Source organism: Diplotaxodon limnothrissa, linkage group LG4, assembly GCF_057381915.1.
Source record: "Diplotaxodon limnothrissa isolate DT_005_m linkage group LG4, D_limnothrissa_male_GT1.1, whole genome shotgun sequence".
Taxonomy (NCBI): Eukaryota; Metazoa; Chordata; class Actinopteri; order Cichliformes; family Cichlidae; genus Diplotaxodon; species Diplotaxodon limnothrissa.
This window is the reverse complement of record NC_140599.1, coordinates 13165586-13189265: the sequence shown is the minus strand read 5'-3', so window position 1 is coordinate 13189265 and position 23680 is coordinate 13165586. Positions and strand designations below refer to the sequence as shown.

The 23680-nt window shown below is 40.4% G+C and overlaps 1 protein-coding gene across 1 annotated transcript in view; it reads left to right on the top strand.

Moving 5' to 3' along the window:
• Positions 1 to 20768, top strand: part of clec16a (C-type lectin domain containing 16A) — a 52842-nt gene extending 32074 nt beyond the window's left edge. The window contains exons 16-23 of the mRNA XM_085351496.1: positions 1535 to 1585; positions 1725 to 1853; positions 2325 to 2445; positions 10020 to 10171; positions 11601 to 11805; positions 13382 to 13552; positions 16409 to 16546; positions 18358 to 20768. Coding sequence (XP_085207622.1) covers positions 1535 to 1585; positions 1725 to 1853; positions 2325 to 2445; positions 10020 to 10171; positions 11601 to 11805; positions 13382 to 13552; positions 16409 to 16546; positions 18358 to 18944 — 1554 coding nt within the window. The 3' untranslated portion in view covers positions 18945 to 20768. The remainder of the gene's footprint in view (positions 1 to 1534; positions 1586 to 1724; positions 1854 to 2324; positions 2446 to 10019; positions 10172 to 11600; positions 11806 to 13381; positions 13553 to 16408; positions 16547 to 18357) is intronic.
• The last annotated feature ends 2912 nt before the right edge of the window (positions 20769 to 23680 follow it).

Genomic DNA, 23680 nt, shown 5'->3' with positions numbered 1-23680 from the left:
GCTACTTTGAAGTTTGTTTTTCGCGCTACTTGTACGGCACTATGTTGCCTGGCGGATGGACACGTGACCAACATACCACTCTTGAACCCCGATACTGTGTGTCTGATCACATGCCCTTCCGCCAGGCAACGTAGTGCCGTACAACAGCGGAACAAACAAAACAAATTGTCTTACGATATGACAAAAATCATGGACAATCCTTAGAAAAGCCGCACCTGACTAAAAGCCGCAGGGTTCAAAGCTTGTGCAAAAAGTAGCGGCTTATAGCCCGACAATTACGGTACTTTTATATAATTTAATATAATTGCCATTTAGATCTGACCTTTACTTGATTTCTTTTTGAGAAATTCATCGGTTGTTTGGCTAATGTGTTTTGGATCATTATTCAGCTGAAAGGCCTGCTTCTGTTTGAACATCACTTTCAGATCAATGATCGTAAATCTTAGAGCTTTCTGTATCGATCTAGAAGGTCGGTAGTTGATCTTTCGGCTCCTTCAGTCTGCAGGTCAAAGTGTCTTTGGGCAAGATACTGAACCCAGAGTTGCCCCTGATGTATCCACTGGAGTGTGACTGTGTGAATGTTAGGTTAAAAACACTTGGGCATAGGACAAAAGCCCTGTCTATCCGTGTCTCTGTTTATAGTACATTATGCCAAAAGACCCGCCTTTCAGTTGTTTGACAAATTGTTCTTTTTGGACAGGAAACAGCTTGCTTTCTACAAAGTGAGGTTTTTTTTTTTAGTACATATTAATTTCAGTTTTTAAAATCTCAATTTATTTTGATTATATCACCATTAATATACACTGTTTGAAAGAGAATCAGGTGGTGGTGTGTTTGAACACATCGGAAAAGTCACCAGTTCTTTTCTACGTCTGCCAATTCTGAATGTACTTTATACTGAAGAAGAACACCTTGTTCTTATTAAACTGTCATAGACAAACTGTTCACATAGGCAGGTAATGCAAATGTGTCAAAAGGTAAAGGTGTCAAAAAGAAACCGAAACCATATCAAGTGTCTCAAAAAAGATCCTCGTGAACTCTGTAGACCGTAAACATGTGTCTGTGTCTTGTTTCTTTCTGGCCTGGATATTCTGTTTAATATTACACCTTAATTTTTTTGATGGGAATTGACAGATGAGATGGACTTGTGCCCTGTGCTCCTAATAGCATGTTTATTATGACAGGGCATGCATAAGCTTGTTATATTAGCTTGGGAACAGTACTTTCTGTTTCTTGTGTGCAACAGTAGAAGAATGTCATTACACTGGGAAGTTTACCGTGGACCCAAATAAACCAAGCACAGGATTATATATAAAAGTGTTACTTAACATGTATCTACGGGAAAATGTGCACTTGCATATGCTGTGTTTTTGGTTTTTTTTCACACTCTGCATGCACAGACTTGCACCCACAAAAAAAAAATCCCCAGAAAGCCTTTCACCCAAAATGGTTTTCTTTAATACTGATTGTATTTATTTTCTGCCCCCGTTTTCTCTTGTTTTTAAACGTCTTTTCAATGTCACTGTCAACACAGGGCGAAGAAATCTTTCTGGACATGTTTGAGGACGAATACAGGAGCATGACGGTGGGTTAGCCTTCGTTTAATATTTGCTTTCCTCCCCTCCCTGTTCAAAATGAAACATCAGCCCGACTCTGCAAGCACATTTCTCTTTCTGCTGTTAGGTCTGGGTGTTCTCATACACAATGTCGTCTCTATGTTGCAGAGTAAGCCACTGAATGTGGAGTATCTAATGATGGATGCCTCAATACTGCTGCCACCCACTGGCACTCCTCTGACCGGTATTGACTTTGTAAAGAGACTTCCTTGTGGAGACGTGGAGAAGACACGCAGGGTGCGTCCGCCCACACACACAAGCTCAGTGACGGTGTCCTGGATAAATCTATTGTTGTAGCTCATGCTGGCTGTTCTTGGTACACTTCCAGAAATCTCAGTCCTCCCAAATGAGAAGCAGACAGGCAAAAGAAAATCCACTCACACACCCAAGTTCAGTGGACATACACAGACAATCAGGACTTGTAGTTGAGTTGTTCTTGAAGGGTTGTGGCACATCGAAGCAAACCAGTGAAATAATTTTCACTTAGAAGAATTTTAAAATAGGTTTGGAGGTTTTTTTGTGATCAAAGGTTTGCATCCGTCATCTAAAAAAACTCTTATTAGGATTTTTAGAGGAGCACTGTTAGGTGTTTATTCTTAACCTTTGTTTAAAACTGCCAGTTTTAGACAGAAGGTTTATTGTAGCATGCAATTTCTCTGTATGTGTTTGTGCCTGTTTGTTTATGAGTGGGCTTTCTCATCTCTTCAGGCAATTCGGGTTTTCTTCATGTTGCGGTCCTTATCACTTCAGCTTCAAGGAGAACCCGAGACACAGCTCCCTCTGACCAGACCTGAAGATCTGATCAAGACAGACGATGTCTTAGACCTCAGTAAGACGCACACAGAGACACAAAGGCATACTCAATGTACACCGTGTAATACCAGACCACAAGCTACAGCTGCTGTGCAGATTTATTTCCATGCTTACAACAGGATAAAAGAATAACGACACGAGATTGTCACATTTCTTTTCTCACCCTCTTTCTCTCAGTCACGCTCTTCACCCAGTAGGTAACAGCACAGATGCAACACACTACTGTGGGTAAATGCACATACAAGCACTCGTACCCACAGCAACACAGCGATGAGCTTGAGGAACAATCACAAACACCTGTGCACAGAGGTTTATTTTACACAGAGATAACCTGAACCGTCTTCTCATATTGTGCACAGGTGTGTAGTTGTTACATGCAGACGTAATAGAAACTTACACGTGGTTAACTCTGCTCTGCTGTTGAGGATCGCAAGTATAACTGCAGAGTAATGCGAGCGAGAGTGATGACAGTGTCTCACACGGCAAATGTTCAAACTGTGCAAATCCATACTTGAACATTTCTTGTGTACGTGTTTCTGTATGCATCTGTGGCTCCTTTTTTTTTTTTTTTGCACGGTTTTCCGAGTACAGGTGTCAACCTCATAGCAAACCACTTCTCGATGCAAGTCCGCTTTCTACCAACAACAACATAAGTGTGTGTGCGTGTGCACATGCAGCAGCATTAAAAACATTGCATTTCAAGAAATGGAGTAGTGCAGAATCGATATTCTTTAGCTGGTACAGGTGTTGTATCTAAACAGAATATGAAAACCAAACATCTGAAAACAGTTTGAGAGAGACTAAGCGCACCTTTAGAGAAGTAACAATCAGCACAGTCACAACAGCTCGCAGTATAAACACGTCATGAAATCTTTATGAAGATCAGAGTTATTCCAAAAGAAATACACAGATTTGCTAAACACTAAATCATCAGCATAGCTTCTTAAGCAGCATGTGCAAAAACCATTAATACTTTTAATGTTAGAAAAGGCCAAATGACACAATACTGTTTCTGAGCCAGGACAAAGGCAAATCCATTTCTTATCATTAAACCAATATCAGTTGCATGCAGTTGCCATGCCCTTACAAATTAACACATTCCAGTAAAGACGCGAGACTGAAACTCCCTAAACCATACAGAAAGGATAAAATGAGTCGGTAAAAGCAGACTTTACTACAATCATAGCAGCAAAATTATATAAAGGGCAAGCATAACATAATAAATGTATTTAAAAACTTGATATAAAATTGTATTTGCTTGATTTCTTTCCATCATTTTTATATTTTTATTCATCAATAAGTAGTTTTTTATTTTTATTTTGTTTATGTAGGCATGTGTATCCCCACCTTAGTTCCCCAAACATGAGCATTTCTGCATATCTGCTCTATTATGCAAATTATGGGGCTTTTATTCAGGTTGTCTATCACAGAGTCGGCTTTACTGCTGTCGTTGATTAAGACAATCAAGATGTCTTATTTTTTGTAATGATAATATTCTGATATTGCACAGGCGTGTATTTGGGGGTTTTTTTTACATTGTGTTTCTTAATCGCCTTAAAAAGATAGTACCAATAAAATCGACTTCTTAGAATTACCACAGAAAGCGAGAGGGCTTAATAAATTCCACCGGGGTTGTTACCTTAGTATTGAGTATTGGTGAGCTGCGGCCTTTATAGTTTTATCACTTCATCTGTTGAGTCAGCTGCACTGTCGGTGCTTGGAAACCATGTTGATGTAAACCTGTGGCCTTATGGATGGAACAAACCAGTGTCTCAGCAATTTGTCTTTTTTTTCTCTTTGTTTTTTTTAACTTGCTTTCAGTCAGTGTCACAGTTGTGCTGCAGTTGGCTTATGTTAAGTGATCTCTTTGTCTTGTGATTGTGTGAACAGGCTATAAGTGAAAGATGTCTCTTCACGCCCGTCTTTTGGGAAGCCGGGCTGATGCCTCAAACACACTCGTGACAAATAGATGGCAATACAGCTATTGAAACCAAATGGCTCCCTTTAGCTTTCAAGTCTAATTCAGTGGTTGAAACCACGAATGTTTTGATGATTCCAAATGCCAGTCAAGAGTCTGTAGCAGATTAAGGTAAAGATAGCCTTTAACAGAGTCTTGATCATATCAGGTTTGACTTGATTTCCAGTAGTTTTATGCCTCTTGATTTTCTGTCATATATCTTACCTCTTGTATGGTTTGAAAGATTTTCCTGTGTTTGCTTTGTCTTTAAAGCAAGGTGGTTGACTCAGAACACAACTTCTCAGAGTAATAATGCAGGGTGGAGGGTTTTTCCTGTATACGGGGGATTTAAACCTGCTACCTTCCACCCACAAAATTCTTTTTCTGACCATTAGGCTGCCTCCGCCTCCATTCACAACATTTTTCTTACTAACTCTTAAATTACACAGCATATATGTATTTTAGTATATGTAGTCTCTGGAGGAATAAATCTGTGGTTGCATAGTCACACACGCAGTGGAAGTGTGACATTTTCATTCATGAACATTGCCCAAAATGTAGGGTGTGTGTTTTTGTGTGGGTTGGATCCTTTATGTTTTCTTAATTAGCCCCCCTAAGGGCTGACAAACTTTATTATATTGAACAATGGATAATGGAGGAAAAAAGCTTCCTGATTGGGCCACATTTTTGGTGAATTTCAAAGCACACCCTGTGTTGCAGAGTGGGAGAGTATATAATTGTGCTTTTTTGTGAGGCCACAAATATTCAGTTGCGTGTGCATGGAGTTGTTTTAACCTTGATAAATGTCTGCGCTCTACTATTGCCTTTAGAGTTCACGTGGGCTGTGTTTATATGGAGCTTAATGTTTATTATCCCTGTAAAGGTCCACACAGTAAAAATCCTTATTATCACCTCAGCCATAAGAAATAAGACCAAACCCTTTGAAAGTTAAAGTGAACAATGTTCAGTTGCATTCACAATTCATTTTTCGTGCTTCTCCGGTTTCCAGAAACCAGCGTCGAGTCTAAACTGGTCCTCCACAGAGGACCTTTTTCAGTACAAACTTTTCAAGTTCGCTGGAGAATAGAGCAGGGCGATATGGCCAAAAATATTTATCACGATATATATTTGAAAATTTGCGATAACGATATAACTGACGATATAATTGATGCGAGACAAAATACAACTCCACAACATTACTAGCGCAAAAGGACAACCTTCCATTTATTTTCACTTAAACAAGAAGCTGGTTTTTATGTACATTAAAGCTTTATAAAAATTTAACAGTGCAAATGCAAATTCCTTGCTGAAAGTTTAACCAAAAGGCATTTCCAGTAGAAATGGGCTGACATATCCTGAGCATAACCATGTATAATATCCACTGAAGTTAAAAAGAGGTGCTTTGCAACATTAAACTGCAGTGTGCAGTAAGTGTTTTTCGGACCATAAGGTGCACGGGATTATAAGGCACATTAAGCGAAACAAAGCAGTCAGATAAATCAAACTTTATTAAACTCTTTCTTTTTGCTTCCTCCACTTCTGTACCATTGATTCATTAATGTTGAATTCTCTGGCAGCTGCCCTATTCCCATGTTGTTGCAGTATATTAATGACTAACCTCGTATTGTGGATGGATTATCTCAGTTGTTCTCCTGACTGAAGATTGGTCCTTTTATAGCATCCTGCCATGTGATTGCATTTGTCTCTAACCATGAGGAACCTTCACGTTAACTTTTATAAGTGGAAAAGTGTTAGTGTTCGTCCTCCAGCTTCACCGTTTATGTTATGCTAACATAGCTGTGTCGCTAGCGATCACGTAGCACATCATTATATACCAGCTAGCCGAACTTCAGTAACCCTACAAACGTCACTGCTGTTTAGTTTCCTGTCTTCATTTATGTTGGAAGTGATAGCAGAGCTGTACGTTTGATTTTTTTCAGAAATCTCTCAGTCAAAACATGCAATATCATGCTTAGGTAACTAGCGAAACTAGCGAGCTAACTTCCGCTAGCTTCCTGCTAACTTCTAACTCCGTTAAATGTAATACATTTTGTTTTCATGGATGCCTGGAAGTTAAACTTCATAGTTACACCTGGTAAAGCAGCAGTGCTGATCCTTTTTATTAAAGATGAAAGAATTTAGACAGTTTTTAACTCTCAGTGCAGTGTTCGTTTGACCCGAAGAGGGGGGTTTAGGACCCAGATTACTCCCAGATTTAAGAGCATCTTAGTCCGACAAATACGACAATAACGACGGCCGCTTGCATGTTCTGCAAAAAAAAATGTGCTTTGTCGTGTATCTGACGGACAAACACCAAACCAGTTCCACATCACTGAAGTTGCACCATTTTTACAAACCAATTCTGGTTCATCTGTTTCACTCAACAATCGGCCATGTGCGTATGAAAACAAAGGCACTGCGCATGCGAGTTTTACTTATATTCTATCGCGATATTTCATTTTCCTATCGTTGTCTAACATTATACCGGTATTACCGTGAACAGTATAATATGGCCCAGCCCTACTGGAGAACATGTCATGTAGGTGTTTCGTAACCCTAACCAATGTAGAAAAAAATGAGTAAAACAAATTATTATACGTTTATGTAACTCAGAACTGATGATATATGTTGATATTTATTTGGAAATGTGACCAGCTGTTGCTTGTGGGTAAGACGGCCTGTAACGAAACTGGAGTCACATGTTTTGCATTTTTCTCTTCTCACCTTGGTGAATAGGGGTATTGTTCATGCAGCCTACAGCCAACTGGGAACACTTAAAAGCTGAAGAGAATACTGAAGTTAGGCAGCCATATGCTGTTTGATTTTGTTTAGAGTTTTTTTGGGGGTTTTTTTGGCTGAACATCCAAGTCATATCTTGCTTTTTTGCCCAAGGTGTCTCATTCGAATTACCTCAAAATCTGAATCAGAAAAGTAGAACAAGAACTGCTTTTGTGAAGACCTTTCTTCTTTTGGACTAATAGATCAAAGGTTCAAGTCTTTCATAGAAAAGTCCTTCTCTAACAGTTGTCTGTGTTAATAAAAGTAATTTTAGTCTTATTAAGTTCAGTGATAAATGAATGGAGTTGACTTGTTTTCTTTTAAATGTCCTGCGTGTTTTAAGCCCTTTTGACCAGGCAGGCTTTCCACTATAAATTAGGTAGGCATGGGGGGTGGCACGGTTTTTTCCCCCATTTATTCTGGGGATTGAGTGTGCAGAACTTCCCCTGGTTTCTCTGACCATTTGGTTGTCGGCATCCCTTGTGTTACCATCGAAAATTGATGACTGTATCTCCAGCTGTAGGTACTTTCACTGCTCACTGTTTCAGTAGGAACTGTTGAGTTCTTGGTATTCCCCATTGATCTTTAAATAGGCCGCATGTATGAATGAATGTGCAGCAAAAGCTTGCTGGCCCTGTGTAAGAAGCATATTGCTGTTAAATACCTAAATTTAAAGCCACTAGTTTTCTCAGATATGTGAATCTGAGTTGCTTTATGTTCATAGGATTAGTCATGTTGCACTGTAAAAGTAGATTAGTCAGAATACTTGAGAATTCAAATTAAGGAATAAAAATGAAACATAAATATCATCAAGTGGAAGGGATGTGTGAGAGACTGCAAGAGAAATTCCTCATGGGGGTTGTACGTCAGTCTAATGTTACTGGTTTACATTTAGAGTCAGTCGAGGTGGGTGATAATTAGATCAAAACCAGTGGTGTCACATCAGATCATCAGTTCGGTATTTCGTGTTTACTTTACAGTAGGTTTTGTGGTAAATTGAAATGAAGAACTGGACATGTGGGCTTATTTTGTCTTGATGTATTTTCCAGGCGTGGGAGCAGAGCTTCTTCACTGTCCTTTAAAGCACTCTGTGTGTTTTGACTGTGTGTGTTTGTGTGCGTCAACTCACTGCCACTGTCTGCCCATCAAATCCGAGGTCATTTATAAGCTTTATATATAATGGAATAACACGGTAACAGCTCTCTTCTGGCCATGAAACTGCTTGTCAGTCAGATGTCTGATTTACTTTTGCAAATGGGGTACTGAGTGCAGTGCTAGTTCTAGTTTTAAAGTGCTTTTAATAAAGGGCAGAGGTGCTCCGAAAGTGCTGTACAAGTTACCACAATACAAATGATACTTGTAGGGAAGCCCTCTTCCATACACTGAGTATAAAAAGGGCCATAATTCCTAAACACTTCATGAAATGCTTTTGTTAAACTCCTTAAATTAAAGATGAAAGTCTGGACTTGAATTGCATCTTGATTCATTGATACTTAAGGACCTATACATTATGCAATATGCATTTAATAATACATATAAAATATTATAACTATTGCTATTGCTAAATATTGTACGCTGTCTGACACACTTTCTGGAAACACCTTTTTATTTTTTAAGTGGCCAAACTGTCTTGTTTTAAATGTCCTCCATATTTTAAGACCTTTTCACCCGACAAGCTTTCCAAAAGAAATTAGGTAGGCGTGGGGGGTGGCACAGTTATTTCCCACTACTCTGGGGACTGAACTCTGGTGAATAAACAGTCCCATGCATGTGGTGTGTGGACTACTTGGGGTGTTCACCTCAGTCCCCGAGAGCCTCATTACCTCTTGGAAAAGTTTTCCCATGGTAATCCAACTACTATTGGCTATGACATTACTATGACTGTATTTAAACACTTGGATTACTGACATTAGATCTCACCTGCCTCGATACCTGTCCAACAATTATTGTCATGTGCTTTGCTACTGCGTTGCATTGTGTAATCGTGTCCAGTTGGCATGTCCAGTACTGCAATGTTCTCACTTTTCGTGAGAACATTGAGCGCGTGCTCTACTGAGCATGAAAAAACTTCCTGAACACCTGCGATCAGCTAAAACTTGCTTCATTTTGATCTCAGTCATTTAAATCGAGGGTAGCAAGTTTATTATTTGAAGTGGCTTATCAATAAATCATGTCTGTATCCTCCTCTTAAACTTTTGTTTGATTATATTTCTAGTGGGTAGCTTCCCATGCACATTGCAGAGTAAAGCAGCTGTCCTGGGGCCATAACATACAGGACTGGGTCCTCTCACAGTGTTTGACATTGCATCTACCAAGGTTGTAGTGGAAACAACCTGGACTGGTGGTGACATAGTAAACACATCTATAGTAAACACTAGCGTGGCAGATGTAAATAACTAGACGTCTTTGAACATGGAAACAAGTCTAGTCGAGGTTGCTTTTTGCTTGTGATTTTTATCAAAGTTTAATTTATATCATAACCTATATATGTTTGTCATTTTTTCCTCTTTCTATCCTGCTGTAAGGCCCTCCAGTGCTACACAAATACATTTGACATGAGTCAGTACATGACAAATGTTTGATCTGTCTCTACAGACATGTCATGACATTGACTGGTGTGTGTGAAACGCCTCAGAGCTAACTTGAAACACTTTGGCAGAAGTAAATAGTCCTTTATTTAATAATATACATATTATTAATACGCTGTTTTGGGCTCGAACTCCAAATGCCATATTAAATATGTTGTAAACAGTTTAAAAAATGGATTACAATTTTTATATATGTTTAAAAAAAAAGATCTAAAAAAACATTTAAAAAAACCCCATTGATGTTTATGTTTGTGATCCCTTTTTCAGATAACAGTGACCTGATAGCCTGTATGGTGGTCAGTAAAGATGGGGGACAGGCCCAGAGATTCCTTGCTGTAGATGTGTACCAGATGAGTCTGGTGGAACCAGAAAGCAAACGCCTTGGATGGGGTGTCGTCAAATTTGCCGGCCTCTTGCAAGTAAGAAAAAAAAAGTGTACACGTTTGTTGTTTTGTTTTTTCAGTTGAAATTAAATGTTGATTGAAAACCATGAATTTTTTTCTGCAATATTGTACTCATTACTTACTCACTCTTGTTCATATTGATTTCTCTCTTTTTTGTTCTCCAGTGTAATTCTGCTCTTTTGTTCTCTAGCACAGGATGTTTTGTATTGCTGTCTTGTTGCGTTCTCATTACTCAGGCATTTTCTTTGTATACTCAATTCATTGTGTCCTTTTTACAAGAGACATGTAAAGCTCTTAGTGATGCCTTGAGGGTTTGTGCAGTTGCAGTTCACCTGTTTCAGTGAAAATGCGAATTTTGTTCCGCATACTATTGCCAGCAGGTAACTCTTCAGCAGCCGAAGTGAAAGACTTGTATACGCTTCCTGTCCTCTGAAAATAACCATAATTCCAATTAGAAAGAAACCGTGTCCTAAAGAAAATAGTGGATTTATACTAGTGGCTTTAACTTGTCATGAAATGTTTTGAAGCATTTTAGTAAAATGAGAATGCTAAACTGAATGTACAGTTTGCTTGCAGGCATGAAAGGAACACAGATGACGCAAGCACCAGCATGACTCAGCTTATTCATTACACCTGGAAATTCCCAAGGCTTACGCCCGTATATTATCTGTTGATTGTTTTAGCATGCTGCAGCCTCATGTGCTTTAACAGAAAGCACAGAAAGAGTCAAATACCTGTCTCACCTCTTTTATTTAATTTTTTTCTCCTTTTTAACAGGTAAAAGTGTTACGGTTAATAGTACGCTCTCCATCTTCAAATCCATCAGCACTGGCGTATACCTGAGGGCTGTGTTAGCTCACCTACTATACTTTAGAGATGGCACAATAACACTTTTTAATGTCCGATACTGATTTGGATATCTGCCGATACCGATATGAATCCGATATAGCGCATTTTGTAATCAATAAAACTGTTTTTTATAAATATCTTGCTTCATTTTGTGTAAGTTCATACTCAAGTTTTAAAAAACAAGAGACTTAAGCTATTCTGTTATACCTGTATGCAAAAAAATGCACTCCACCCAAAACATTTTATAGTTCAGCAACATTGATCAATCTAATAAATTTAAACCTACACCATCCTCCCCATTTTGGTATTTTAAAGAGTACTTACCTACCTAACTAATAGGGTTGCCAACTCCCAGCAAAAATATTAGGGAACCACCCCCCCAACCCTTAATCGATGTAATGAACTTTAATTTAATGCAAGTGTAAAACAAATGCACAGAAATCAATTATTTTTCTACAATAATTAGTTTCTCTTTCAGTGTTTATTGACTCTTTGTGAAGTCAGCTTTTGTTGTCCCTCTGGGGACACTAAAATGCAGATCTATTTCACACAATTTGATCCATCTTATCTTGCATTTTTTGTCCTCTTTCAACAGGACATGCAGGTGTCCGGCGTTGAGGACGACAGCAGGGCGTTAAACATTGTCATTCATAAACCCAGCTCCAACCCCCACGCCAAGCCCCTGCCCATTCTGCAGGCCAACTTCATCTTTGCAGACCACATTCGCTGCATCATCGCCAAACAGAGGCTAGCCAAAGGCCGTATCCAGGCCCGGCGGATGAAGATGCAAAGGATTGCCGGTTAGAAAACACAGAGAAAAACCACCTTTTAAATCTTTTGTTTTTACCCAAAATGACCCTTTTCTCGTTAAGCTAGTGGCTTGTTTTCGCTGAGACTGAAAGTCTTCTAGAAAGTGCTGTGAAACTGTTCAGTACAGCAGCTTTTACAAGAAAACACACTTTATTTAAAACAGAAAGTCGCTGCTTTCTGGTGAACATGGTAAAACGGCCAACAGAAACTTAAAAAAACAGAAGTAACCTACGGTGAGAATTTAACAGTGAAAAATTAAATCAGTAATCCAGAACTGAAGCAAACATTAGGAAGGCTTCACAGCCTCAACAAAATGCTAAAATTCAATTTAAGCAAAATTTAAATTGAGACATTTATTTATTTAGTTAGTTAGTTAGTTATTAAAAGACATTTCAATTTACTAAATTTTGTGTTTGGGAAACTTCAGTCCAAGAGAAGTGAAAGTTCATCTCTTTGTTAACTGACGTAGTGTAGGTCATTTCCCTGAATTAGCTTCTGGCTTTCTTCTAAGTTCTAAAAGTGATATATTTCCCCTTTTTTAAAAAGTTGTCAGTCGTATGTCTGTTTTCTTTTTGTGACGCTCTGATGATCTCAGAGTCATTTCTTACATTGCTATAATAAGCCTGCTGTTATGCCAGGATATGTTTGACCATCTTCTGGCTAAAGTGGTGGGTGTTTCCTTTAACACAAAAATTACTAAAAAGTCCTTTGGCAAATAAGGATGGATTTACCCGTCAGTCCCTTGTACTTCCCCCCACTGAAGTCCAGATTCTTTAGAATTACACAAAACTCATAACAATATAAAATCCTGCTAATGCAGCAAAGTTGAGGAGGATGTGATCCTCACCAAAATAGTCAGTGTGGTCACAACAACAGTGTCAGATTGACTCATTGCCGATATAATTGTGCATACAAAAACATTTCTTGCTTAAATAAAATTTACTGTACTGTACAGAAAGCCGTCACTCCTGACTTTGTTTTGCTTCCATGGAGCCAGACTTTCGCTTTTAATTTTACAGACGTCGTGAGCAACAGTTCTCCAGGCTTGCTGAATGTATTTTTTTCTTTTATCCAAACCCTTGGAATACCTGAGTATGGTGTGTAATGTGCCCTTTAAAAAGCCTCATCAGAAATTATGTCAGTGGAAAGATAGTTCCCAAGAAGCCATTCTTAAGGAAGGGAAACTGGGAGAAAAGCCTGAGTTGTGCCTAATTCCACAAGAATTGGACTGAAAGTCAGTGGCAACAGGTCTGATGGAGTGATGAATCCAAATTTGAACAATTGTACCACCATGCAATACCATCTGAAAAGCTTCTGCCTGGCATCAGCTTCATTTTTTCCTTGTATCCTTTATACTGTTTCCATGTATGTTTGCATGTTATGACGTCTTTGCACTGGCTTTGCAAATTATAAAAAGGAGTGGTTCAAGATTCTTGTGCAATACTGTCATTGTATTAAGGACAAGTGGGTATTTTGTGTCCTGGAGTTTGCACTGGATCCTTAACTGTAACATGAACCTGTCCCACAGGTCAGTGCTACACTTTCACTTTTTCTTTCTCTCTTTAGCTTTGCTGGACCTGCCTGTGCAGCCCAGTGCAACAGAGGTGTTGGGTTTCGCTCAGACTGCAAACACTTCAGCCAGTGGCCTGCCTTTCCGGTTCTACGAGCAGTCTAGGCGGGCACCAAATGATCCCACGGCAAATAGATCAGTTTTTGCCTCTGTCGATAAAGTACCAGGTAACACACAGATGCACGTACCGTCTCAGCTTTTATCTCAGACCAGCTGTTTATAGCGTCTGACCCAGTGGTACTATGGTTTTGTTATTGCTTTTATTTCTTTAGTGTTGGGGTGAACATTAGATAAGTGCTTCACTAAAAACATAGATTAGATGCTTTAAATAGAAAAGGGATTCTTCAGAACTGAGCTGAAAAGTCCCTTCATATTACTTGCATTTTAAAAATTCTTGCATTTGTTCATCCTTTACAGGGCGCTCATCGAAATACTTTGACATTTTTATGTTACAATGAAGGTCAATTAAGTTAATATACACTGTTTACATGTTAAATGTACAAGAAAACACATAGAAATGTTTATTTTAACTTCCTTAACTGACATGTCTGCTTGTCACAAATATATCACCCACATCAAAGTACAGTCCTGCCCAGTGACTTAACTTCTTCATGGTTCTTAGTGAGGCTGTAATGTGACACAACTGAAGGTTCAAGAGAAATCAAACCCAGCTGAGATATTTATACTCGTATTCAGAGCGTTAAGATCACTTCAACTCTAAAATTGAGTATGTGTGTACTCTCAAACACAGGATGTTCTATTCTGTAACACAGAAGTTGTTCCCTTGGGTATTGTTGGGATTTCTGCTATAATAAACCTGAATTGAATTGCAGTTCCCTTATTCCATAAAGAAGCCGAGCAGACGGCTTTAAAGAAAAAGTGTCCATTTTGAAGTCTATACTTAGCCCACTTTGAACAAAACATTAACAGTGAAGTGTAGATCTACTGAAAAATACTGAGATCTAAATTGTAAATATAGAACACAAAGTCAATCTTAACTAAATAAATCATACATATTGAATTACTAAATCAACTTTAGCAGACAAGATACCAGTGTAGGCAATGTAAGTGCAATAAAAGGTGTTATAAGCTCATAAAACTAAACATAATGACACTGTTCACTATTCGTGGCTCGGAAATGTCTAAATGTGTTGAATTTCTCATTGTATTATAGTACACAATCCTGTGGCAACATCCAGTTTACTGGGATTTACTTATTGAGCGCTACATTATGATGTGCGATACCTTTTTTTTTTAATACCCAAAGTATGGCTTAGTACATGCATCTGGTGTACATCTAAAAATAGACTTTCCAGTTTTAGTTGAACGTGTCAAACGATCAAATGTGGCGCCACCTTTTTCATTCCAAAATTTCACTCATTTCAAGAAATCCTACACAAACAACACATATCTGAACATTTAGGGCAACTATTCAACCACATAATGTGTGAGTTTCATCAACCCACCACTGTTAGTTTCAGTATTATGACCACAGATGAAAGAGTGGGCAGGGGCGAAAAACCAAATTTCCCAAATTCCAAAAGAACTGTGAAGTCGAAATGCTGTGGGTTACTGCTGATTGGTTAGAAACAATGATGTCACTATCTGTTACATAGCCTGATCTATGCTGATTGGCTTAGAGAAATCCATGTGGTTCTAAAACCTAACAGTGATGTGGCAAGGCCTATTTTGAGATCTTGTGAAGTTCCCTGTATATGGTTCCTCACTCGATAAAGTAGTGAATACTGTTCGTACTGTTGTGCTTTACTTCGGTCGCTCTGTCTGTTCCTGTAATATAATCCCTGTGAGTAAGTCCCACTGGGTACACTAATATAATCCCTTTTCAATGGATTTCCGTGAGTTATATCACTGTACTCACTGTATCTTCAGCTCCTGAATACGACTCTTTTGTCCTCCTTAGCAGGAGAATCTCCTCTGGAGTTACAAGGCACCCAATTAGTAGTTTTATTTTTCCAGAGGGCAACAAGTGGGGTAGATTACGAAGCCTGTTCTTAAATCTTGACACGGTATCATTACCTCAGCTGAAACAGTTTGGAGCTTCAATTAATACGACTGTATGCCCTTACCATGTCAGTCCAGTGTGTGTAGTGTGTAAGCAGGTATAAAGGGCTTGTTTACCAAATCTGTATCTGCCAAATATTAAATATGCTCACAACTGCTGCTTCTGTTGCTGTGTTGTGGTGGTGAATAATGTCCTGAAAGTGTCGCAGTGAAATCATAGTTTCATCGTTTTTTGCAGTGAAATAGTGTAACGAATAGCACTGAACATCCTGAGGTACGACCGCAGGGTTTTTATTCAGGTGCAGGTCTGACTGACCATCAGATTTCACTCAGTTCACCCTCTTATCCAAATGGAGTCTCGTGCAAGATAATGAAGCTTCCCTCCACAGTAACTTCGAGGTCACTGTGACCTTGACTTTATTATTTATTTGTTCACTAAATTCTAATTAGTTCATCCTTGCAAGTAAAAGTTGGTGTCACACTTGAAGAAATTCTCTTCAGATGTTCAAGAGATTCCACATTTAAAAGGAGACAGACAGACATCCAAAAACATATCGGCTTTGGGCACAGGTGTCCCAGTGGGTACGTAAAAGTTATCATGACATCAGTAAATGCTTGGGATACGCTGACCCTTATGCTAATATTTAACAGCCATGGGCTTCTAAGAAACTGAGCGAGGAATATGCAGGTTAAGCAAAATAACATCTGGATGAGCTGGATTCATTGTGGAAATATGTAGCATGCAGATGAAGTTAAAATCAAGCCTTTTCTAAATCAAGAACAGACACTGTTTCTTGGGAAATGTTTGCAAGCTGTGGGATCTGCCCAAGCGTAGAGGTTTCTAAATTTTACCCAAGCTTTTTTACGAGCCACATTAATTAGTTTATTTTGTAGAATATTGGAATAAAAACGCCTCTTTTTATGTGTGTTTGTAGCAGAGAACACTTAAGAGACAGTTTGAGTTGCTAATGGCAAGGGTCTGTCTGTTGCACTCATTCCAGGGTTTGCAGTGGCTCATTGCGTGCCCCAGCACACTCCCTCACCCCTCTCCTCACCCTCACCTCCCTCCAGTGGAAGCGGGAGCACGGGGCGATGCGACTCTGTTACTGCAAGCACGACATCAGCTCAGAGTCCTGCAGGTAACGCTCACACGGACGCACACAAACCACCACAGCTCCTGCAGGCGTAAGCATGAAGACAAACTTATATTACACATGCTCTGAATTTAAATAAAACGTTTAAGTGACAAAGGAACTCAGTCCTTTGCAAATTATTGTAGCACGCCAGTGTGCCGAGCAACTATATTTGTGTTACAATGCATGCGCACACACCTCCTTGACATATGGAGAGTTTTGTAACTATAATACAACTACATACACAAACCTCCAAAACCACAGTAGCTGGCAGTGGTGTTTCACTGTGTCGTATAGATGCCTATGTGTGGTCGACGTGACAATGTAAATGATCATATTGGCTCCCTCCCACATCAGTTAAATAGTTACAACACAGCACTGTTCCCTTGCAGATTCAGTAGATTCCTGCTACATGAAGCAGCTGTTGTTGTGGATTGGTGCCGAATAAATAAAATAAATTAACAGCCATTTTCTTGCTCATGAGTCCACTGTTATGTCTTTCCAAGCAATAGTCAAGCTTGCAAAGCAACGTTGGCATGACAACCTGTGCGTCAGAAAAGAGGTGCTCCAGCATGGCCATTGTCTGAATGTGCAGGGAGACAGTCTTTGAATGGTGAATAAGATAAAAGAGAAAACAGTGAGGCTTATCAGCTGTTTAAGGGACTTTACACAGAAGATTATAAAAAGCTATAATCTGCGTGTCTCTACACAGACATGTCTGATGATATACTGATCATTTTTGGGGTTTAGTAGTTACACAATAACACTGTCATATGTAAGGGCCCATGATTGAACCACCAACTACATGATAAACTGGGAATCATTGAATTGAATACCAAAGCAGGTAAAGGCTGCTCTGATCGGATTCACTGATGGGATTGATAACAGTAGAACAGCGATGCTTGTGATGCAGGAGTTGAATAGATGAAACTGTTTTGTTTTTGTTTTTTTTAAAGACAAATGTGGGTGGAGAAGGAGCAGGCTAGACCAAATGTTTCCAAATCATGCAAACATACTCGTCTAGTTTATTTTATTGCTCTAAAACAGCTTTTCTGTTGTTGTTTACTCTTGTGAAACATACCTCACACTCTTACGATGTAAGTATGCCTACATCGTAGTTTATAGTATACAGTCAGGGCTGGGTTTTTGTTTAAAATCAGATTGTGCAGTGCTTCCATGATGGAGGACATTTAGGCTCTAAGAGGCTTAGAAAATAGTCTTAACCTTGTCAGCGGGGACTGGCAGATTCTTTACAGTGTAAACAGAGCGCTTTGTGTGCCTCAATTTCCAGTTGATGCAAATCCTCAGTGGTCTCAGGTTCCTATTGGCTGGGTATATTTAAAATTTTAAAGGTTTCAGAAACCTTTAGAATTGGAAAATACTGAATTTTGCCAAAATGGAATATGGTACAGTTGTACACATTTAACCAACAAGTGAAAGATCCCTGGTTTGATCCCAGGAGGAAACACAGATTCATTTGGGGTTTTATCAGGAAGGGCACTAGTGTGAAAATCTGCCAACTCTAACGTGCAGAGTTAGCGGTGGTTCTGGCACCCTGTGAATAAGGGAGCACTGAAAGGTTTTTGCCTGTTATGCAAAGACTTCCGATATGAACTTTCTTTAAATTGACCTTGATACACTCACCCAGTGCCTCTGTATTTTTATCTGTTTCCTTTAATTCGAAGCTACTCTTTTTACCCACAGTCCCCTGTGTGGACTGTGCTACAAGCTACATCATTTCCCACCCCAGTGCTAATCCGTAGAAATATCTGCCTCTGAGTTTAGCTCCCTCACTGTCTTCTCTATCACTCTCCTAGATGACGGTATACTTTTGGAGCACACTCCGCCCTCGTCCTCAGGCGGAGAAAGTGAAGGAGGAGGTGGAGAAGTAACATTAGTCTCCTCTGCTCCCTCAACCCCAGCTCCAGCTCCAGCTCTGGCCCCGAGCCTCACCCCAGCCTCCCAGCCCACTATCTCACTCCTTACCGACAACAGCGCAGACACCCTGAGCGTCGAGTCGCTCACCCTGCTGCCGCCTGCCGACCCACCTCGCCTGCACCTGTGCACCGGCCACGTCACAGCGGCTCAGTCCCTACAGAGACCAGATGCCTCTATCGCAGAGGAGGAGGAGGGGGACGACGAGTTGGTTAGGAAAGACGAGGAGGACGGCTCGCCGATAGATGAGACTGAAACAGATGCAACGGTAAAAGAGGAAACCACTGAGACGACCGAGACTGTCACACCCACAGATGAGGTTCCAGAGAGAACAGATGAAATACAAGGTGAAGGCACACCTAAAGAGCTCAATGGGGACCTCGAGCAAGAAAGAGAAGGCGTGACAGCTGCAGAGTCTGATAATGCAGAGTTAGACACTGAAACACCAGACTCACCTGAGCTGGATTAAGGAACATGCAGTACTCGTGCAGTCACCAGTGTGATAGATAATATACCAAGCTCATGATGGAAACTGTAGGTTAGAAAGTGATGTGAATAGTCCAAGAGGCTTTCGGAAGCATCTCAACATTTTGTATTTGCACATGAAGAAAGACTCAAAACAGACACTGGTCAACGAGGGCTCAAAGCACATTTGGCTTTCCGTGCTTTCTAAGCTCGTGTTTTCTCTTCTTTTTCTTCTTTTTTTGGCACATGTGTGTCGAGGCGCGCAACCAGCAACGTTTTTTACTCATTCTGATTGTGTATGAGCTCAAAACACATACCACACCTATTTTTGTGTCATATTTTCACATACCGGGTCACCACATGCATTTCGGTGGTGTTCACGACTATGCTAAACACAGAACACCACTGCAAGTCAGATGGGTTAGCAGTTTCTGTCACCCTGCAACTGCTGCTGGGTTGGGTGGGGTGTGTTTGTAGGTTTTACATATTTTTCCATTTAGTGAGCAGCGCATTTAAAAATTTATCAAGTCATCTCTAGCATAAGCTAGGCGGGAGCAGGTCTCAAATTGTAAATGTTCACCATCTCATCTAATTCATAAAGCTGAATAACCAATCGGTGCCATGACTAACCAAAAGAATTAATGGGAAATCTGATCGGGATCGCTCAAGGGCTGTAAAATAACTGGAATAGTACTGCTCAAGTCTGTTCATTCAGTTATTCATTCACTCTGAGAGTCTGTAGGGACACAGGTTGCTAACTTAGAAGCTATTTATTGTTTATTTTAGAAAAGTAAAAGTTGGTTTGTTGAATTAAACTCACAGGTTAATGTTAGTGATGTTGGATGTTCAAGTCTGCACAAAACAACACTTGGGTTGAATGTATCTGCTGGTTTCCTCCTGACACGCTAACGTGAGCTCATTCTCCATGGATCTGGCTTTGACTAGATGAATGCTTTCACACCTTAATTTGAAAAAGAGGGTTATTTTTAAAAAGAGCTTACTGCCTCCAAAAATTTCTAAAACACAATGTTTGGATTTTTTCGTTATTCTTGTGGCATTACAGATAAATTTTTTCAGGAACAAGTCACAGCTCTCACATGAGTGTCACGGGGGGAAACCCTCACATGCTCCTCTTCTTTTTCCTTTTTCTTTTAATCAGATGAATGAAGCTTTACTACTGCAATAATCTTAAGAGCTAACCAACGAGGGGAGAAATGAATGTAATGGGTAACCTGTCTCTCCAAACAGCAGTGTTTGATCAATTTGAATGAAACTGGTGTGTTTTAACTTGAATTTGTGACTTGATTTGTAAATTATAGGATTAAAGCACACTCTTCAGTCCATCTATTCCCATAATTTCCTGCCATTCTCCTCCTCGCTCACACACCATCTTTTTCTGTGCCATCCTCACGCAGCTGAAGTCTTAATGCTCGGAACATTCTTATTTTTTTAACTGTACAGTCCTCAACAAGTTTCTAAAATGAGAACTTCGGAGCAATACGGTCTCTTATTATTTCCATCTTGCTACTGTAAATAGCAGCCGAATGATAGTGAAGTTCACGGACATGCTGAAGAGGCTTGGCACAGTTTGGAGAGTTGATAAGAGGCTTTGTAGAGAGCATATTTTCATGTTCCCTGCAGCCACTACCAATCTCTACCAGAACATGCAGTCACAAGCTTCCATAAGTCTCTGATTGTAGTGTGTGTGTGTGTGTGTGTGTGTGTGTGTAAGTGAGAGAGAGAGACAAGTTTGTTTGCTCTGTAAATGCTATGAGCTTTTAAACCTGTAATTATTGTTAATGAACTGAAACAGATGACTAAATAAAGAAATGCAATAAATTATTCTACTTAACTACAGTGACACTGCAGTGTGAGCCTTATTATCTCTGCCAAGGAGATTATGTAGCTGACTGACTCACGAGTCAGGGAAAAGGTGGCGGGATGGGCAAGCCACAGGCTGTATATAAAAGATGTGCATTATCCAATGGTTTGTAAAGCCAGAGGTTATGAGAAGCTGGATTTATACTTATCACCTAAAGCTAGCTAGCTTTTTAGGTCAACAGATACTGCAAATTAGGCATAAATGGTGTAAAACAGTACAGAGTACAACCTTTTACAATTAAACACACAGTTGTTGGGATTTTCCCTGCGCCCTCAAGCAGGAGGCCCTGGTTATACTTGAGAAGTCTTATCAGGCCTGGGAGTGCCGGAGAAAGAGGTGTTTTGTTTTTTTTTGTTTGTTTGTTTGTTTTGGGGGGTTTTTGTGTCCCGTTTGGATCTTTAGCCATCAGAATTGTTGTCTTAAGGCCAAGAAAGATGCCAAGCGGATTTATTTTACCAAGTGGATCATCATGGCCTTGCCATATTGGTCCATTTGATTGACCTTTATTATAATTATGAATTTATTTTATTTTCAGTTGCTACAAACGGGACAGACATGACTGGGGGATAGGACAGGGAGAAAGAATGAAAGAAAGAGAGGGAGAGAAAGAAAACCAAAGGGGAGAAGAGACGGTGAGAAGGGGGGAAGAAAGAAAAAGAAAAAAAAAACAAAACAAAACACCTGGATCACCTGTATGGAGAAAAAAAACAGAAGAGAAAGCAAACAACAAAGAGCAACATAATAAAAAATTAAAAAAAGCACCATCACAATAAACTAGCTAGCAGTAGATATCAGTAGATACTAAATAATAAACGATATTGTGCAGCACGCAAGATAGACAGCGCACAATGTGCTTTGAGGCAGCAGCCAAGAAAGCTGTAGTCCGCGTCTATGAATACCCGTGTGTACACCTGTGTGCATACCTGTGTGGATCAGCATGCTTGTATTCCAAAGGTTTCTCCATGTAACGATCTGCTAGGGAGTGTGGGGAGCCACAGCCCCGTCCTCCAGGGTATGAAGCAGGTATGGAGGAGATCAAAACTCCAGACATCCAGAGGCCCCCAGAACACAAGAGACCAAGGAAGACCAACAGAGGGGCAGCCGCGCCACTGTCCCAGTAAGAGCTGAGGAGAGTCCCAGATGAGGGCTCACTCAGCAGCCGCGGAGCAGAAGCCAGGGGGAGTTGCAGTGACGCGACCGCAGTCGGACGGCCAACTCCTCCTAGCCCCCCCGCTCCAACAGGCCGCAGAGAATGGGGGTGAGAGAAGACTCCAAACCTCCCTCTGCCCGCTCATATGTAGTGTTGATGCATGTGTGTTCTAAGGTGCATTTAAAACCCAGGAGGGCATGGAGCTACCTGCCAGAGAGCAGCAGGTAAGCGCATAGTCCCTCCTAGCCCTCAATGTCTACGTGTATTTAAAATTGAGAGGTGGGCAACGACGCCAGGGGTGAGGTGTACACCCTGATGGTAATTTGGACTCCGTGTATCGTGCCCACCCCCAAGATCCTATATGTATGTGTAATGAGAGTGTGAGTAATGTGAATGTCTAAGTTGTGGGATAAAATTGAGGCAGAGGCAGCCAGAAGGGGACAGGGAGGGGGGGGGGGGGGACAGAGGGGGTAGCCTCCCCTGCACCCTGGTGACATACCCCTACTCCAAGGCCCTGCATGTGTGGGTGGTTGTGGTGGAGCGGGAAGAGGGAGGCAGCTGGAGATGGAGAGGGAAGGAAGGGAGGGGCAGGTGACCCCTCCCTGGGGCCAGCGGGGGAGCTTCCCCCAGGGAGGGAAAGAGGTGTTTTATGGAGGAGGATATCTGGAATAACCTGCTTAGCCTTCTGCCACTGCATCCCAATTTCACATAAGCAGAATATGATGATGCTTTAAAAGCAATGAGCACCACAAAGAAAGGTCACCTTCGGGTTGCTAGTCACACAGGCCTAGAGACCTGTCGGCAACAATCCAGCAACCTCCAGTCGCAAGGTAGAAATGTGCATTTCCCACCCAGATGTAAGATGCTGGCAGTCACTCAAAATTGATTACTAAAGCCCCATTCACACAGGCCTACAGACTGGTCAGTCACCCCATGGTAACCAGCAGTTGCTAGGGAAAAGTGTGTATTCCACAACTAGTTGGCAAGTGGTTGCTGGTAGTTGCTAGAATAAAACTGGTTGCATAGAGGTACACACTGTTACAGCAAACATCTGCCTGGGGTTGGTTTGGTCAGTAGCTCCATTTGCCAGTAGCGTGCATGGAAGATGGAAGAGTTGTCTACAAACTACAAGCAGTGAAAATATGAAAAACATAAATGGAGAACTTTCACCTTCAAAGTAAAAGTTGTGCTGAGGTATAAATTTTCCTTTGAAGGCACTTTGAAGATAAACCGTCTTTCCAAACCCACGCATTTAAGTCTCATTAACGCTTAAAGTAATGCATCATAATTAGCACTTTGAAGTACAGGCAGGTACTGACTTCTAACGTTTTAAAGGATTTCTGTGCCACAATATACAGCAGAAAAAAAGTCATCTCTATTAACCTGGTACAACGCCGGTAATGGCGAAACTGCTAGCTCTACTTATCACTTGGAAAACTGCACATTCCAGGAAGTGCATGCACACTGCTAAGAAATGGTTCAGCACATGACCAGATCTTTTTTACACTGTAATTTACAGTATTGTGCAAATGGCACCTCATTTCTTTAAATTTCACATCCCAGGCACCAGACTTGTTTTGTTTTTGTGTGTTTTTTGTTTTTTTTAAAGTGGTCTTGAGTAATACTTCCCTACGTTGTGTCATCCTTGTTCAAGTTTCACTACTGCTCTGAGAGTAAATAGGTAAGTTTTTACAGACAAATCAGCGCC